The sequence below is a fragment of the Charadrius vociferus genome, unplaced genomic scaffold, assembly GCF_000708025.1.
Source record: "Charadrius vociferus isolate BGI_N301 unplaced genomic scaffold, ASM70802v2 scaffold92, whole genome shotgun sequence".
In the NCBI taxonomy this organism is placed as follows: Eukaryota; Metazoa; Chordata; class Aves; order Charadriiformes; family Charadriidae; genus Charadrius; species Charadrius vociferus.
In genome coordinates, this window is record NW_009647874.1 from 5,615,968 (window position 1) to 5,635,972 (window position 20,005).

The 20,005-nt window shown below is 40.5% G+C and overlaps 1 protein-coding gene across 1 annotated transcript in view; it reads right to left on the reverse strand.

Moving 5' to 3' along the window:
* Positions 1 to 20,005, reverse strand: part of ATP10A (ATPase, class V, type 10A) — a 126,590-nt gene that overhangs the window by 52,561 nt on the left and 54,024 nt on the right. The window contains exon 5 of the mRNA XM_009883133.1: positions 4,755 to 4,840. Coding sequence (XP_009881435.1) covers positions 4,755 to 4,840 — 86 coding nt within the window. The remainder of the gene's footprint in view (positions 1 to 4,754; positions 4,841 to 20,005) is intronic.

Genomic DNA, 20,005 nt, shown 5'->3' on the forward strand with positions numbered 1-20,005 from the left:
AGGGAGAAAAGGGGGGGGGTTGGGCGGCGGCGGTAGCTGCAGCAGCGATGGCATCTGACTAGAGATGACTAGAGACGAGAAACAAATGGAGAAAAGAAGCAGCAGATAATATCAAGTTTGCGATTCCGATAAAAAATTTAAGGTTTTTTTTTTTTTCATCAGGAGAGAACTTCCCCTGCTCATCCCATCCTCCCTGATGGCCTCAGACACAAGCACAGAGGGTTTGCTTCTGTCCTCTTCAACAAACCTCTTTAACTCACTGCCTCACCTTTTGCCAAAGGAGCTTCAAGAAGTGGGGGTTGCCCAACAGCCTTCTTGCAGTATGCCAATAGTTGTAAGCACTGATGGCCAGCTGGAGAATTACCCAAATTTGGCTGGGCTTGAACTATGGGAAATAATTTCTTAATGATTCTATACTGTAGAAATTACACTACTACCAGGATTCTACTATTCCTCTGCTTTGTAAGGCTGAATTCTACATTAGCCTTTCTCGTAAATCATGAAGATGTTAGTTGGAATTTCCAATGAAGTCTTCAAACGATAGTTATGATTCCTGTTAATAAATGGGACTTTTTAAAGATAAACCTATTTAAGCAGTAATTGCTCTGGATTATGATTTTATAGCCTTCATTAATTTTTTACACTTCACAGTAACAGTGGACTGTGACTGGTATATTGCACATGGCAACCTTTATATACAATTACTTGTGTATTTTTTCTGTCCAATTATATATTTGTTCTTACTATCTTAGCTTATACAACTGCTCCAAAGCAATGCTGCAACATCTGAAGTTAAACTGTGGGTGCCAATACCCCAATCTACTGCCCTCACCCTCCAGCTGAGCCCTCTCACCACAACACATCCTTACACGCGTTTGATACTGCTTTTACTTTTCCATATCCAAATTAAGTCAATCAACTCACCTGTTGCTCACCAGACCTTTAGAAAACATGAATGAAATCAGAATCTGGGGAAAAGAAGCTGGCAGGGGCTGGAGGAAACTTACTGTTTCCTTCTTGTCTGCACTCACTCCCAGTGACTCACTAACAGAACATACATATAAGGCAATTGGGCACTGATGATAAAAGGAAGAAAAATTTACAGACATAAAGGTCTGGACTAAAAAATAATGAAAACTAGAGTTAGATAAAACTGCTCACTTTGATAACAAACCTGCCAAGGCTATAACTTTATGTCTGGGTGGAGAGTTGGCTTAGATCCCGTTTCTAGCCCTGCAGAGTTATATACCTTAAGCTTCTTACAGAGGCTGAACAGTTTGGTTTTCCTCTTTCTGGATTCAGGCCAGGATAACTTTGGAGGCAAAGAAAGAAACTTTTCTCTGTCAGTATTTAAAACAGTGGCCAGCTGAACAGATGCCTGGAACATGAGGGCTAGCCTGTGAGGAAAAGCACTGGCAAGCGCAGGTGCAACGCTCTTTTTCTCTGCAATTTCTCACACAGATGACACTGCTAATATGCGGTATCTAAACATCTAAAATACACATGCACCACAAATTAGGAGAATTGGATAGACCAGATGCAGTTAGCTACTATTTTGCTACAGCACTCTGAAAGTGTTTGCGTAGAAATAAGCCTCCTGGTTTAATACAGAAATGCAAAAATAAGTCCGATGGTAGCTCACTTCAGCCTTCTATTATATTTTTCCTTGTTATGTGTTTACCAGCATTAAATAACAAGGTGATGTATCAAAACTGTATTCAGAAGAGAGTCTTCTTTCACTCTCTGGTTTCTTAAGTGTCTTACAAAGTTAGTGGTAGAGCTGGCATTACTTTCCAAGGCTTGACACTCCCAAAGAAAATATTCAACAATGTTAAACACAGCCTTAGTGTACATCTTCAGTCAGAATCTTCCTGACACTCAATTCAGAAGAAGCTTAGTCTAGGTTGGCTTTTTTTTTTTTTTTTCCAGGAGAGGTGGTGTCTCTATAGCACATTAAAGAGACAATACTGTATAGACTTACACATTTTTTTCCTGATTTTGGTATGATTAGATAAAGTTTTCTGTTCTTGTCTAATAATAAAATTTTTACTTTCAGACAAAAGCTAAAAAGACAGAATGCAAGATACTACTTCTCCTTTTCCCTTGCCCATATACACACAAAAAAAAGCTAGAAACAAGTTTTTAAAGCAAATTTTATTATTTTTGGAACCTGGTGTGGGATTTTTGAATGTTTGCCATGCATACTGTACATAATCTGGCTAGACACATACAGGCAGGGGGCATGTTAGGTATTCTTTTTACACAGAAGACTTCTTAAGGAGAAATAAAAATGAGGAAATATGCTTGGGATACCTGAGGGTGCAGAAACTGTAAAACAGTATTAAAGCAAACACCTGAGTAGAACTGGTAGTCTGCCTGCATGTCTGCCCACCCAGAGTGTGTTCAATGCAGATATGTGCCAATATAACTGAAGAAGAACTATGTAGTAACGGGCACACTACACTCTTGCAGCTATAGGATAGGGCCAGGCCTGTCTCAATGCATTTTGCAGGTTTTTTGTGTTTTTATTATCACGTCTCCTTTTACCCTGGCCTGCCTATGTTACACTGTTTACCTATAGCGATCAAATTTCAGAATAACTGCGGAGAACAGAAATTTTACATGTTTACAACACACACACACAAATATTTCTATTCCCTGAAAGATTTGTCAGCACAGACATTAGAACCAAAGGAGCCTGTCATATTTCAAATAGAAAAAAACAGCCTTAATCAAAACTGGAAACCTACTAAGTGGTCAAAACTTCAAGCAAACTTTGACAGTAATGTCTCAGCACATCTTTTACATGTGGATCTCTTGAAAGTCTATTATTTCAGAGCATCCCTATTTAAATATTTCAGTAACATTTCTTTTCTGTTGAGCTATTATCAGCCGGGAGCTACCTGAACCTTTCTTTCAAGCAGTGACTACTGGTAAGATTTTGGACAAGAGTTAAGATCTGAGTTTGACATGGCAATGACATGTTTCAGTTCAGATGTGCTAATTACTATTCATCTTGCTAATGTATGATTTGAAATAGACTCATGATTTCATGATAATAACGAAGGAAATGCGAAAAGAGAGGGGGAAAAGCCTCCTCCTGTGATAAATTAGGAAACTGAGAGTTTATTTGTTGAGGGGTTGATCCCTGCTTTTTACTTCAAATACCCTGTGGTCCTTTAGTTGTAAATCTCTTGCAGCATAGCTGATGAGACCTGGAAATCAATTGATGCTTTCTGCCAGATTCAAAGCTGATGTCTTGGCTTTTTGCTGCGTCCAATTATATTTACATCATTTGTGAAACATTAAAATATACAGAAGATTAAGTAGAATCAATATTGAACAACAGTCTTCCAAAAGGTACTACTATGTTTTCTGCTACATAATTCAAATGTTTCTGTGACTTACATGCTACAGACATTTTCCACATGGATTACGTAAGTAAATATATAATGGAAGACAAATTTATGCCTGTCTCCTACAGCTTTCAACCTCTGCTCAATATTTTGGGGACTAAGATGCACACACATGAAGTGTGCTAGAAAAGTTGCCAAACTTTCCATTTCCATATCTGGAAATGCCATTTCTGCTGTAGAGCCAGCTCTCTATTAATGTAGACAGTTACACACCCTCATGCAGTTATGTCTAGTACTAAACTTTTTTCTTTAAATGAACTGTAGGGCTTTGTGCTGCTAAATAAAGGAACACATTTTCCCACACTACAACTTGATGTAGTTTCAAAAAAACTGTCCTGATTTACACCAGTTGACAGTACATCCTACACGATCTGTGACATCTGAGAGTAGTAACTGAGGTGGTAAATAGCATCACTATAAAAAACTCCCCAACCTCCAGCAATTTACCTTGTGCCATTTACACTATTCAATACTGCTTACCACTCCTAATCAATATAGGTGATAAATCATTGCATTCTAGATAGAATTAGTGTCTGTTTAACTCACTTCATTAAAATTTAGACAAAAATTAAATATCCTGGTCTCTCACTCTCCACGTGGTTACAGACTGTAGAAAAATAAGTCATGCAAGAGTGCACCTTCTAAGTCACCACTATGGGCATGCTTACACACTACAGTCCTGGATCTGTTAGAAACAAAGTGCTCCTGTAACATTTGCTTCTGAGCAGGACTGATTGGCCAGAGATGACCACCCTGTTAATGCAGTTGTGTTTATTTAGCATTAAGTCAAGTGGCCGTAGGTGGTTCTGCGTGGTAATGTACAAGCACATCTATCGTGTGAGCCAATTACTTTATTTTGTCTGAATGAGAGGAAAGGAATAAAAAATAGCTGGAGGAATATCACTTTCACCTTCTGATTCTCCTCAATGACACTTATATTAAAAGAAACATCAAACAGATCCATCTTCATAAAAGCAGTGTACAACAGATTGTGTTTGTTTGTTGGCTCTCTTCAACCGGTTTTCTATTTCCTCCCATTTCCAGATGGGCTTTTTTGATCCATGGAGGGAAGGAAAGAGAGAAGAGTGTCTGTAACTGTACCGCTTCATGCATTCATTTCTGGAGTGTAAATTGATCAAAGCTAACAATTAAATCCATCCTAAGGAATGGAAATGTGAGGCTCCCATCTCACCCTGAAGGGAGGATCCTCTAAAACAGCCTCAAATATGCAGCCCTATTTAGATGTGACGATGATGCAACTTACAGAACACAGTGTTTATTTTATTCCATATTAGAGAAAAGGAGTGTATATCGAAGGATATTATATGAAATACTCACATGTAACCTCGAAACCTACTTAAGTCATTGTTTGGCTTCTCGCATTCAATGACACTGGTGAACTTCAAGGGGTCAAATTCTGAGTCCTGGAAGAATAAAAGTGTTAATTACTTAGGGCAAAGACTTGCAAATTATAGCCAAAATTGTTTTCTTGTCTAGCTTACATAATATATTAAAGTCCAGTTGTTTTCAAAGGCAATCAAATGAATGACACTGACCACTGGAACTAAAAATCAAAGGGACCCAGGCACCAAAATTCCTTAGACGCCTTCCAAAATTTCCCTTACAAGGATGACACTTTCGTTCTGCAAGTGGAAGAATGCGAGTTTCTAAAAACATTAGATAAAAGATGCTCAACTCAGAAGTCAAATTAATTTGGTCTGGAGCGGAAAAATGAAATTTAGCTGGGAAGGCTCAGAATATTCATTGAATATTAGTATCACTATACTTCATGTTCAGTGAAGCTACTGAAAATCTAGGACAACATAAGTCAATATACTGACAATTATGAAAAAGCTAATATGAGCTTTTGAAATATTAGCAAGACTTCTTAATTGCTTTATGCCAACACAGATAAATTAATCTACTACAGTAAATTACACACATATAGCAGAATAACTTTTTCCTAATTAACACTTAAAAACCTTCTTGATTCTCTAGCTCATTAGTCTGAAGCTGGTATTTTTGCTGACTATATATGTTTGTTTACCTGTAGTTAGCACCTTGTTGTGTCTGAGGAAAAATATCCTATCACAGCATAATTACTTGATTTTGTTAAATAAAAACCCAGGTTCTTCCTTCTTTGCCAGACCAAACAAACTATGCAGTGAAATTAGAGATACCGGGTCCTGGTGGTGTTGAGGAGGCTGTTTGCCTCCATCAGTGAGGACTAGCTTTAGAAAACTGCTTTGCACCTCATTCGAATGAAAGAACCAATTGTGAATTATAATTTTATTAAGCTTTCAACAGTGATAACACTGCAAATGCTGTGTTTTATAATGGTTTTGCTGAGCAGCTGTAGACCCCAACCACTACATTTTAGAACACACTAAGGGAATAGCTGACTGAGAATCAGTAACCAAAGGACAGTCACAATCTTACTGCCAGCTTCTCTGAAACACACAGGTATGTCTGGTTTTTTTTAATATTGACTCTACTCAGAAGAGGTGAAAGAAACTACATTTTAAATAAGAGATAAAAGAAACACGAGGATATGTCAGCATCACCATCAACGCCCTACTTCATTTTTCTACCAGTTACAGCTGGAAGAGAGACAGACTTACAGTATACAGGAGACAATTCAAACCACCCACGCTTGACACTTTTGGAAACCTTTCCTGTATTTTCAAGAAACAAGAGATGATCAAGAGAACTGTGAAGACGGGCTGTCACTTAGAGACAGCTACATCCCAGTGGAGGAAAGAATTACTTTTATATGCAGAATTCAGCTTGTAAACAAGGTGGGGGGGAGGGAAGGAGTAAAAACAAAGGACCGCTCTGAGCAAAGAAGATTGCTATACTTAGAACCAGACTCCCTAAATTACGTCAAAGTTGGCAGTCAAGTACCCGAGTCTTAGCAAAAAATCCAGGTGATCCTCTCAGCACCAAATACTCTTGGTATTTAAGCTCATTAGATATTTATCCTAGTCAGCTTTACATTCCTCTAGGTGACTGAAGTTTGATGCTGAGAATGCTTGGAAGTACCTAGTTCTACAGAGGCACCTAAAGACATCATTAGGCTGTAGAACGGGGCAGATATTGTGAAGCCAAACGTTCACCCCCTTTGATCCTCATTCCTCAGCTGCTCACTTCAGACAGGCACAGACACCAGCAGTCACCAGGAAGGAATCAGTGGCTAGAACAGATAGCATGAAGCTTTCAGGCCTTGACATCTGAAATCTGTTACTACGGCTCCCAAACTGTACACTCTGCCTCTGTCCTTGCCTCCAGCAGTCAAAGGTTCACCTTACAGAGATACTATACTAGCAGCCAGTGCTACCCAGCACCTGGCTTTACTTGAGCTTGCTGGAGAAGGTGAGTTCTCCGAAGTCACACCAAAGTATGTTGTGCTGGGAAAGCCTGTGTTGTCTACGTAACATGCACTCTGCTGCCCCAGAACATGACCTTTTCCTTCCTTGCCCTGGTATCTTGCTTGACAGAAAAAAAAAAAAAAGTACAGGAAAAATAATCTACAAACATTTCTCAAGGTGTTTCAATAATATACCGTCTGTCAGCTTAAGGACTGTGTTGAAGAAGAGTCACCACTGTAGCTTAAATTGCGTTTGTGAATTGGAGGGAAAAGACTGGAAAGGGAAACATTTCTTGTCTTTTTATTATAATATTCTATATACAATACAGTTAATTTAGCACAAATTTTCATTCCGTGGTCTTAAAAAAAGAAAAGAAAGAAATCTTAACATCTTTGATGAATGCCCCTGGGGGAATCCTAGAGACACGTAATAATAAAACCCAACGTAATCAAATGCAGGATTTCTATGGCTGCTGAACTCAGCAGAGAGAGCACGTTTTCAGTGCTTTATAGACAAATTAACTTCTAGAGCAATTGGAAGTTTGCAGACTGAATCCCTTTTCTGCTAAGAAAGCCTGCCAGCAAAGCCAGCAACTTTACAAATAAGAAGAAAAAATCAACGTAAAATCTAGAGCTAAAGTCTTCACAAAAAAAAGATCTTGTCAAGATCTGAGAGGACTAAACGTACTCGACTTCCCCATCGCTACCATGCAATACAGTCTTTCGTCCTCCTTTATTTGTTGGATTCTTTTCTTTTATGACTCAGTTTTGGAACTAAAAGTCCCGTATCGTTAAATCTAACTGTCTGTGTATTTGTGTTCTCTTACAATTAACTTGAAATATGTGATTATGGTCTTTAACCAGATAATATCTGGGAGGAGAGAAAATCCAATTAGAATAGTAGTTTACATAAGGAAACAAAGCTGTTGAATTCTGATTTATGGCAAAAGCTCTTCGGTTTATTAATAAACCAAAAAGCTCCATCTCTTCCCTATGAAATGGAAGGGTAGATATACACTGCATATTACAGCTGTTGACACTGTTTTGATGTGAAAATGCCTTTTGGTAAATGAAAGAACAAATATGTTAAACACTGCCTGCGTGTGACTGCTTTCACTGGTTATAAAGAAGCATAAAGTTAACCTAAGATTTCACAATGATCAAAGTTTTATTCCTTTTTATGCTGATACCCACACTTCAGCAGCAAATGAAACACAAACTGTGATGATGTTCTTGCGTATTAATAGCTAAGAGAAGCTGCGGCTAGACAGAAGTTAAAGCCAAAAGTGTTGCTTTAGCAGTACACAAATCATGATTTGTACTGTTTCTAGGTGAAAGTCCATGAAAAAATTAAATTCTCCACCACTACCTTTAATTTTTCTCTTATAGTGAATTTCTGCATCACTGTTAAGACACAGAAAACAAGATAAAAATATTGTAAAAACCAGCACTTCCCCAGACCTTTGTGCAGCAGTTACCTGATCTGCCTGATTTCCAGTGTCTTACTTCCCGCTTAGACAACTGCTGGGCATTAAAGCTGTCCCAGCCTCAAAAGGGATGAAAAGCTCCATGCGTAGACAGACTACAATCTAAATTGAGGCTTTCCGGTGCCTAATTTCCCTGAAAACTTGACTTATCTGGTGTTTTCATGATCTTCCAATGCACATCAACAAGGCCAGGTCACTCACAAAAAGCAGCCGGAGGTATTCTTTTTTTCTTTTCTGAAAGTATGTATAATACTTATTATATGGTACTTCTGCATGTGTCCCAAACTTGTGCCTTGTGCACCATTGATCTGAACAACTGACTTTCTGGTTGATACAAAGCTGGAAGAGATGCACTGATTGCAAGTAAGTTCCCCAGAGTATTTCACAAAACTGTTGGATGGCAAAGGCCAGGGCTAAATTCTTTTCATGTCAGTCATGTATTTCTGTCAAACAACCTGTTCTCCTTTTGCTACAACGTACATTTTACTTGCCCTGACTAATTCTAAGGACAAGTCCCTGTAAAATAAAGTAAGGCAAAATATCTTGCTTACACTTAAGGCAGAAGTCTTACTACTAAGTAGCGCTTAGTGTGAAGTGCAGACTGGTCATTGTTAAGAAGTTACAGAAAAACTGTGCTTGAAAAGATACTTGAAGGTCACCAGGAGAAACAAGAAATCTAAAAGAACGGACAGAAATTATTATGTGAGTGCCGACTTTGAAAAAAGTCAATATGAGCATGACATATGTCAAAGTCTAAAATCAAGCACATTCAACTACATTAACAGGAAAAAAAAAAAAAAAAAAAAAAAAAAGAAACAGCAACCAGAACTCTAAAGTTTTTACTCCTGCATTAACACTCTAAGGCTGGACACAATCATATTCCCACTTGTGCTTCCCTCCGTCCTCCAGGCCAATCAATCTCAAATTCTCTTTGAAACAGTGAAACAGCAATACTATGAGAGATGGATGATATTTAGGAGTCAAGAAACACAGATTTGGCTTCTGTGAAGCTGAAAAGAGAACTGAATCCTTGTTTCCCTTGGTCTTCAGCAAATGGGACCAGTGTAAACCCCTCTGCCCATGCTATTCACACTATCTTAGCACTTGCAGGCTCTAAAAAATTAGTACTTTCATTCTTTTTCAATGTTAGGTATTGCCACTGCTTTTTTGACATAGTAAGGATGGATATAAGCACCATCCGTATGGGCACCAATTTGGTTCTCTGCTAGTCTTTCAGATGGATGCTGTTCCTCCTGTTGGGTTTGAATTTCTCATCACCATCATGGTACCACAGCAATGTCATTCTACAACAGGTCTCCCAAGGTGTACTGTCTGCATGCTGGCAACAGGATGCAAGTTACTTCAAAGAGTAAAAACACAAAATATGTCTGATTGCCTTTGCTTTGGAGAACGTAGGGAATGGCTGGATGGCTGGTAAACACTGTCTGAAAAACTGAATGACCACAGACTTGCACACAGGGGATGAGAAGGTAAAACTGGTGGCGTGCCTCGTCCAGTGCTGCACGGCCTAGCGAGACACCAGGAGCCCGGTGCTGTGACCACCATGGCACAACACAACTCTTTTTTTGGGGGGGTTAAGTCATAACAAGGTCTTGAAAGATGTAAAACAGAGGTTTCAGTCATTTCTTCCCATATGGTTTGAGAGTTTCAGAAATACAGAAACACATCATTTTGTCAACCATGAATGTATAGAAACATTCAAGTATATCCCCACATTGGGGTTGTTCACACGCTGCATTCGGAAGCGTGTAGTGACTAACAGTTATCCACTTCATTTTAGTGCTAAGAATTCTTTCTTACCAACCTAATTTAAAAAACAGGTCTTCAAGGTTTCTGCATGTATGAAATGATGCACAAGATACACTGGAGGAGTGAAGACCACTTCTTGCTTCACTCTTCTTCCCTATTATGTCATATCAAAACAAAAAAAAAGAAAAAAAAAGAGGAAAAAAAAGAAGGGAATGAATTTAATAATAAGAATCTGACTTCCTCAAATAACCTCACTTCATGTTTTGATTTTGCCAAAATAGCCTTAGCTTACTGCCTTCCTCTGAAAAAAATGCTGACTTTTAGGAACTCATAGGTATTTCTGAAAGCTTGAAACTTGTCAAAAGGACATACAGTAATGATTTCAGTAGTTTTTTTATGTACGTAAGGATTCCACAGAATATATTTCTTTTCTTCAGGAGTCTTCTTGCTAGGAAAATGTTTAGCATCCTATCCATAAATGCTACTTCTTCCCATTTCTTAAAACTTAGGGAAATTCATTCTTACTCTAAATGCAGCAATGGGAAAGCTTATTTTCCTTATGTAAGCAGACTTAGTCAGATTGCAAAAACCTGTTCAATATTTATTCCTACAAAGCTGAATTTCAAATTAAAGTTAAATTGCAGATGTAAAGGTTTTTGTGACTAGGCTTTGACAACGCTCTACCTATTAAAGCTGATCAAGAGTTCCATTTAAAACAATAACTTAGGTCTGCAATAATTGGGCTGTGTCTCTGGGGGAAGCACAAACATACACAGGAGAAGAAAACATAATGGAAAGGTGTTTTCTTTAAAATTTTCCTTAAAATAAACCACTGTCCCTTATCTGTCAGGTGGCTATTGATGAATCACTCTCTGAAAAACTTATATCCTAAAAAGGCAAAGTGTTAAGGGGAAGAAAATGTTACAATGTCTTTACAGAGTGGGAAACGAACAGGTAGACACATGAAGGAACTATAGAGAATTTGTCACAAAAAAAGGGGACTGAATTTAGCTCTCTCCAACGTGACTTTGGAGCTGCAGCTGTAAGGTCATTCTGAATCTCTACAGCGAAATGCCAACCTTTCTGACTCTGCTGGCAACCTCACGAACTGTCATAGCTCAAGAAGCAAAGCACACTGCTCTGCCAGATGAGTTTGACAATTACACAGTGTTGAAACAACATATTCCCCTTCATTAAATGTGCGTTGTATGGGTGATTTAATGGCCTGGTAGTGGTATTAATAATGCATAGTTATTAAAATGCTTTCCTTTATTCATCTGCCCTACTTTACTGCTGCAGAAGCCCGAGTTTGATGTTCAGTTCTTCCTTCCAATAGGACAGCAAGAGTACCCCAGGATGCCCTTGGGTGACAGCGACAGTTACCCGCTTATCGCATTGTGTTTACTGGCTATGCTGGGGATCCTATCCAGACTTCTCCCTGCAGTACAATTGCTGGATGAGGGCTCTGGGATTTGTTTTGGTGTTTATGTCTGGAGGAAACAAAAAGGGAGAAATAAGAGTCATGGGGAAAACTCCAAGGAAGTATTTAATAGACAAAAATCTGCCTCAGCCAGAAAAATAGCTTTCCAGTTTAAAAGCTTTCAAGTTCAATAAGAACACATTCTCCTAATGCATCGGCCCATCCTATTACTGCTTTATATAACAGTACCCTGCATTTACCATATAAAATTAATCTGACCTTTTATTAATGTGCAACTGGAATTACATATTGATTTTATGTATCCAAAGCATGCGGACTGTTTAAATACTAAAAGAGTGAAATGTTTAATGTTTAAACTGCATTAGTCTTCTGGCAGAATTTATCTGTGCCACTAATTCACAAGAAAAAGAAGAAACAGTTTGATCTATGCAATTTAGGAACTAAACAGATCCAGCCGTACATCAGAATTTAATAGCTTTGTTTTCCACACTGACAACTACTACTATAATTGGATTTTTTCAGTACTGTTTGTTTAAATGGAATAGATATGTTCAGTATTCAGAAACATTGGAACAGCTGAGCAAGCCTACTGCACGTTAGGGGGCTGATCTTCCTCTGGCTGACCTAAGTAAAAGTTTTCCCCTTTGTAAAAAAATAGTATGAGGGAACAGCGCAATATCCCACCTGCAGAAAAAGAAATGTGTTGCTTGCAAGGCCTAAGAAGACCTCAATAATTCTATAGCAGACAGTTGAAGAAACTGCTGTTAGGCAATCATAGGACAAAAGTATCAAAAAAAATGTCAACAACGCTGAAAATACACACATGCAAGTTCTAATGTCCCTTGGGATGATGGCCATCCTTAGCAATGCACTGAAAACTACAGTGGTGTGAAAGAATTTGTTCATGGACTATAGTAGCACTGGAGAGTGGTAAGGGAACAGAGTACGTCAAGGCTGAAATATGGCCCCAGACCTGGACAATTAAGAAAGTGGTATCTGCCTGTTCCAAAAGCCAGCCACTGAAATAAATGAATGGGTTTGTAGTCTGTAAAAACTGACCTCAGCATTAGCTTAGCGCTTCAACTAAACCACAAACCAGCCCTCTCAAGGGCTCGCAAAGCTCTGTGTACAATCCACACTGTTCCTCCAGAGGCGCTTCGCTTCACGCTAATGGACACTCGGTAAGATGTAACTCTCCCCACTCTCCAGTGTTTTCCCCTTTCTGGAGAGATTTCTAGCAGTCTTTCTGCTGCATTTCCTAACTGCTGGAAGAAAACTTCACTTGATCAGTGGCAGAAGCGTTGCATGGTCATTTTAATTTAGTAGCATAACAGCTCAGGTCTGCTTCCAAATAGACCTTGGCCTACTCCTGCTCTTGTCCGAGCTGCTGGCCAGTCTGACTTCTTGTGGGATGAAGTTCTGCCAGAAGAAATGAGAACTGGAAGGACTAAGACCCTTCAACCAGAAGAGGGAAACGTCAAACACCTCTCTTGCATCATTCCACAAATAAAAACCAGAACATCAGAGTCCTGACAGGAGAGAGAGTAGCTAGTAACGAAGGGTTTTCCTTATGAATGGTAAAACCTAACAGTAGCAGCTGTAGTGTCAGGACACAGTTATACACCCCAAAGCCTGATAAGCCCATCTCAACCTGAAGACAGGGAATCTGGATAAAAGCAGCTTTACCTTGCAAGGCATTATGTTTCAGAAACGTTCCTAGGACGTGAGGGAAACCTGTAACATACAGCAACTGCCCAAGGAACTGAGAGACTCCAGCACCTGACAGCTGCAGGAGAGCACAGAAAGAATGAAGCAGTCCTCATGAAAAGACACCTTTTATTCCAAATACTACAGGGCAGCATTCGTATCAGCACTATCACAGTTTTTTCAGTCTCTCCATGAGCATCTCCAGCATGAGAAGGTGATATAACCAAGTAAAAGCTCCCCAAGAGGGACACTGGCACACCGTCTTCACTTGGAATTGTATCTTGCAGCAACATTCTCCATCACATGCCTGCCCCACTAATGCTCCTAAGACAAACATGGCATTCAGAGTGCACCTTCTCCCCTTAATCTCAGCTGTTTCTGTACTTCTCTCATAGCCCTGGGGAGAGGGTGAAGATTAACAGTCAACCTGAGGGCAGCAGGGCTGTGGTGGGCATGCCCGGTAGATGGGGGAAGTTGGGATGGCTGCAGAACACTTTGGCTAAGAGCTCCACTGTCTGGTCTGTCTATTTGCCTCTACTATCTATTCTACTGAACAAGTTCCTTTTCAATCAACGTGCTAAAGACTCCAGTAGCAAGGTGAAAAACACCTTTTCAAAAACTCAAGGAATTCAAGGGTAATTTTTTTCAGGCACCAGCTGATTGCATAGATCTTATGAAAAGAAACTAACGATGGCCTTGCCAGTTCCCCAACTGGACAGCAGACCTGGGAAATGAGCTGAGGGGAATGAACATATATCGCTGGGGTAGGGATTGAGGTTTGCAGGTTCGCTTCCCTGTACAGGACTCTAGCCAGCCTCATGCTTCAGGCACACACAATGGTTACAAAGCTCCTGCATAGTCTTGTCTTTAGTAATCTGTATGCTTTATTCAGTTAATTGTGGAATTACATACATGAATATGACCCATTGAATCAGAGCACAGAACAGCAGACTCTACTCCTGTGAAGGCTTCCCTCACAGATATCTTATCCTCCGGGCACATGTAATCTATTTGGACATCGGCAAGGCCTTGGATACGTTTCTCCACAACATTCTTGCTGCTAAATTGTAGAGATATGGGTTTCATGGGTGGACTGTTAGATAGATAAGGAATTGGCTGGATGGCCGTGTCCAAAGAGTTACAGTCAATGGTTTGATATGTAAGTGGAAACCAGTAACGAGTGGTGTCCCACAAGGGTTTTTACTGGGACCAGTACTATACATAAATGACGTAGACAGTGGGATTGAGTACACCCTCGGCAAGTTTGCAGATGACACTAAACTGAGTGATGCAGTTGATACATTTGATGGAAAGGATGCCAGCCAGAGGGACCTTGACAGGCTTGAGGAATGGACCCATGTGAACTTCATAAAGTTACAACAAGGTGAAGTGCAAGGTCCAGCACCTGGGTCAGGACAACCCCCAGTATCAGTACAGAGTGAGAGATTGACAGCAGCCTTATGGAGTAGGACTTGGGGATACTGGTGGATGAAAAATTGTCTATGTGCCGGCAACGTGTGCTCGCAGACTGGAAAGTCATCCGTACCCTGGGCTGCATCAAAAGAAGCAAGGCCAGCAGGTCAAGGGAGGTGATTCTGCCCCTCTACTCCACTCTTGTGAGACCCCACCTGGAGTACTGCATCCAGCTTTGGGGTCCCTGGTACAAAAAAGACATGGACCTGGCTAGAGCGGGTCCAGAGGAGGACCACCGTCCTGGTTTGAGGTAAAACAAAACCCATTTTCTGTTTTGTAATTTTACTTTGCAGCTAAGCCTCTTATAACTAACTGAACTTTCTGAAATTAAGAGCATATTGTGCAGGAACCTTTTGCTCTCAGAGTGATAAGATCTGCTAAATTGCAATTTATGCAAAGGAATGGTATACAGAGAGACTCTTGCTTATACTTATTTCCATAACAACCAAGGTAAGCTAACGGTTGTGATTTGCCCCGTTGGAGGGTTGAAAGTGGAAAAGCATAGAGGGGTTGCAGCTGCAGGGAGAAGCGGACAGGACAGGTGACCCAAAACTACTGAAGTAGTTTGTTCTTTCCGGAATTCATAAGTCCCTCTATCTCTCTCCCTCCTCTCCTTGGTGAGAGAGGTGGGGGAAAGCATCTGTCACTCATTTTCATTGGCCAGTCCGGCCCAAACCACAACAGCCATGAAAATGATCTGAGGGCTGAAACATCCCTCCTTTGAAGAAAGGTTGAGAGAGTTGGGGTTCAGCCTGGAGAAGAGAAGGCTCCAGGGAGACCTCATTGAGGCCTTCCAATATATAAAGGGGGCTTATAAGAAAGATGGAAAGAGACTTTTTACCAAGGCCTGCAGTGACAGGACAAGAGGCAACAGTTTTAAACTGAAACAGAGTAGACTTGGAATGGATATAAAGATTAATTTTTTACTGTAAGGGTGGTACGACACTGGAACAGGTTGCCCAGAGAAGTTGTGGAAGTCCATCCCTGGAGGTGTTTAAGGCCAGGTTGGATGGACCTTTGAGTACCCAGTCTAGTGGAAGGTGTCCCGGCACATGGCAGGGGGGTTGGAAGTACATGATCTTTAAGGTCCCTTGCAACTTTTTCTATGATTCCATGATACTCAGCATTGTTTAGACTGTAAGTACTTTAACAGGGTAGAATCAAGCCACAAGAACAGTGAATGCCTCCGTAGCACCTTTTGGGGGTTGCCCCTTGTGCCTTTCTTTTTTGCAGTATTTGAGAAGGTTCACAAGGCTAGGAAAAGTGGCTCAAAAATTCCAGATACACACATGTTAGAACAGCAGATTAGCGCTCCATCCCACACGTTACCAAAATTAGATTTCCCTGAGGGAAAAGAGAGTTAAAAAAAATAACCAAACAAGCAAAAGAAAACAATGTTTTTCCCTATGCACTACCAGAATATTAAATTAAAACCTACTTTTTTAGCTCTACAGTTTAGCTAAAGATTTTAGAACAAGTCTTGTAAGAAGACTTGTGTTTGTCAGTGCAAAATGCGAGCATGTTGCACACCCCCTGAAGACCTTTGTCTGAGGTAATGCCTTGAAAGTTCTTTAGATTTCTTTGATGAGGGTTGAATCACTATGAAAAGCTCTACGCCTATATTGCTGTATCTTTTTTTGGATAGTACCGTGTTCAGAGATGACTCGTGTGGAAACGGTGGACACGTCTATCTAAAGAGGAAGCAACTACTGTCTCTAACAGAGAAACAAATGTATAGCAGCTGCACACAGAACGGCCTGGTGTGGAGCAGGACCCAAGTCAGTGCTGCGGCAAACTTGTACGAGCTAGAAGTCCTTAAGGAAGGCTGAGAAAAAAAATTTCACTCTACCATTCTACCACACCATTTAGTCAGCAGTCTCACACTGGGAGGTATAGGGAATTAAAAAAATGCAAGAACGAGGGTTCACTTCCTCCTTGGTCAGCTGTGAACAAGGTTATCATCTCTTTCTAGTTTCCATTGTGCAGGTGTCTAGGCCGCAAGTTTGACTGAGAGAGCTTCATTAGAGGGACAAAGAATTTGAATAACTGTAAGAGAAAATTTTGGATATCATAATCTAAGCAGAGGGGAGTGGAGGAAGAGTCCAGTTCTGAAGAGTGCTGAGTACTTGACTTCTACCACTGGCATCGGCTGTTTGATTTTGTGTTTAAATCTAGGTTAAAGGGGCTAAATTGATGGATCTAAGTTTGAATGTCTTGGCTGTGAAGGACCTCCCATCCCTAGGGTAATCCCTCCAGCACCAGTGGAACAGTGGTAAATCCATGTAAGGAAATGTATTATGCCAGTGCTTGTGCTGTGTCTGACTTATAGTGACACAGGACATTTCATTCTCTGTATCGATACTCCAGCATTTCTCTGTTCTGCTTTTTCTCTGAAAAAGCATTAGAAAACAAGAGAGCATTTCAGGTCTGAAGAGAAAATAAAATGCTATACTGGTTTTCTGTTATAGAGAAGTAAACATTTACATTTAAAGCAAGTTAAGACATTTTCCAATTATTTTTTTTTTCTTTTTTTTTTTTTTTGTCATGAGTTTTCTGATCTCCTAGCCTATTTCAGTTTTACTGAACAAAAGTTTCCTTCTGGAACTGTTTTTTCCTTAGCCATCCGTTGGCCTGTCAGCTGGGAACAGGAAATATCTAGAATATCTGTTCTCAGAAATGAGGTTTTATAATATAATGCTGAGAACTCCTGATTTTAGGGCCAGGATTTTTGAGCTGGAAACACGTCATGCTACACTTGTCTCTGATACCACAACCCCAGTTGGCAGTATCAGTGGTTAGGAAAGGATGGAAAGGCCGCCTTTTCCAGAGCAGGAGTGGCCAGTATTAAGCCACGTGTAACCCCAGCTATGATGGTATGGTCTCTCTTTCCTTTGGAAGCACTGAGGTGGAGAAGGGGTCTGCTTTTCTGCCAGAAAAGGCAGAGCAACAGAATGAGGAACTCCTGTATTTATCTCAGCATCCAGGATGTGAACCCTCATCCCACTTCTCTTTTCTCCACCTGTTACCCTCCAAGTCTTTTACACATTTTAGTACTGATAAGGCCACAAGGGCCAGTAGAAATTTGCATTAAAATGTTACTTACATGGGAAGTGGCTGGCTGTATGTCTCAAAAAAAAATGGTTATAGTCAGGTTCACACTTTCAAGCTCTGCTATGACTCTGTGATGGTCAGACACTTTACATATGTGTATGTGCTTGTGAGAGAGAAAGCTATGATTGTCCTGTAGGTATATGACTGGCGAAGATGCTGTTTTCCACACAGAGCTGTAGTGCTTATATTTCCATTTGGTTTTGAATAAAAACCAGCAGTAGTGCATGGAATTTTATAGGCAGCAGTGCTAATACATTAATTCAGCTTTCTTAATGACACAGTAATGGAGTGGTTTAGATCAAAGCAGGGAACACTCACCCTTTGGGCTTCTAAGAGAAAGAGAATTTGATGTTTAACATACAACATGGTTAGAAAGCAGATATATGTTGTCATAAGCATTGTCCAGCGTCTACTTAACTTTTCCAAGTTTGTTTGCTTATTATATTTTTGACCTGACTTGACTAAATACCAGCTTCAAAACCATGCCCCAGGTAGCTAAGTATACTCATACACCTGTATAGCAATGTGGTCTGTAAGGCTGAGATCACAGGGATCCAACTTAGAGGCTGCTGCAGTGTAACAGGAAGGGATAAAAATTACTCTGTCCTGCTATTAACTACATGGAGGTGGGTCATGTCAGCTATTAAGAAACAAAAAGTAATGGAGTACATCCTGGTGGTCCACAGGAAGCTGTTTCAGCAATCTTAGATTAAGGTAGATAACTGATAATGACATGGAAAAAAAATTACACAAACTATTTTATTAACTTATTATCTCCCTGTTGGTCTTATTCCTGACACTTGTTCTCATTTGTTGCACTTCCACATCTCACGTTCATTGAATGCTTATAATAATGAATATTTGCATAAGAATCATGTAATCATAGAATAGTTTGGGTTGGAAGGGAACCTTTAAAGACCATCTAATCCAACACCCCTGCCATATGCAGTGACATTAGGTCAGGTTGCTCAAAGCACCATCCAAGCTGACTTTGAACCCTTCAGTGACAGGGCATCCACTTCTCTGGGCAACCTGTTCCAGTGCCTCACCACTCTCAGACTAAAAATGTCCTCCTAATATCTAATCTAAATCTACCCCCTTTCAGTTTGAAACTGTTACCCCTCATCCTATCACTGCACTCCCTGATAAAAGAGCCCTTCCCCAGCTCTCCTGTAGGCCCCCTTTAGGTACTGGAAGGCCACTATAAGGTCTCCCCGAGCCTTCTCTTCTCCAGGCTGAACAACCCCAACTCTCAGCCTGTCTTCACAGGAGAGGTGCTCCAGCCCTCTGATCGTCTTCGTGGCCCTCCTCTGGACCCACTCCAAGAGGTCCATGTCTTTCCTGTGCTGAAGGCTCCAGAGCTGGATGCAGTACTCCAGGTGGGGTCTCACCAGAGCAGGGTAGAGGAGCAGAATTATCTCCCTCAACCTGCTGACCACGCTGCTTTTGATGCAGCCCAGGATGCGGTTCGCATTCTGGGCTGCGAGCACACATTGCTGATTAGTTCACATCTACCTGATTATAATAGTGTATTATTCCCACTAATTTCTGGTGAGTGATAGCCTGAGGGTATTAGTGGGACAAGGAGCACAGGGAGAGTATAGCTATGCCCATTCTTCTGTTGCTTTAGAAGATTCAATCAGACTCTTTGAGATAAGAAGCTTGTATCAGCAGGTGAGTTGAAAACTAGTCTGCCTGGGAATTGTGCTGGTTTAACTTCAGCTATTCTCTCAAACTGGGCTAGTTTAATCAATCCATATGGCTGCACAAGAAATCTTAGCTCAGTTTAGGCTAAACCAAATTGCTTTATTTCCCCTTTTTTTTTTCCATTTTTTTGAGGGAGAAAAACTGATGCAAAAGGAACATCTACAAGGCTGCCCTGTAATTAGTACGAGTTGCCCTTCCCAAAGTACCTCACATATAGAGTAGCCTGCAGCCACCAACAGTAAAGCTTACAGTGCAGTGCTTCTAGAAAGCAGTCTTCTCTTCTGGACCAGTTTCTGCCTAGGACTCACAGAGAAAGAAAGAGGTGGTATAAATTGCTTAATGCTTGGAACAGGGAGTTGTGGGACTGTTCCACTAAGTCCAGCTGTACCCAGTATGTTTCCAGCCCTATGCAAGAACAGTAGGGCTGGAATGAAAGCTGGATCTGTCAATTCAGCCCAGCTTCCAGGCTGGGACAGATGAGCAAATGTGCCTGCAGTAAGCATAGGCTCTGAGTTTATACATATTC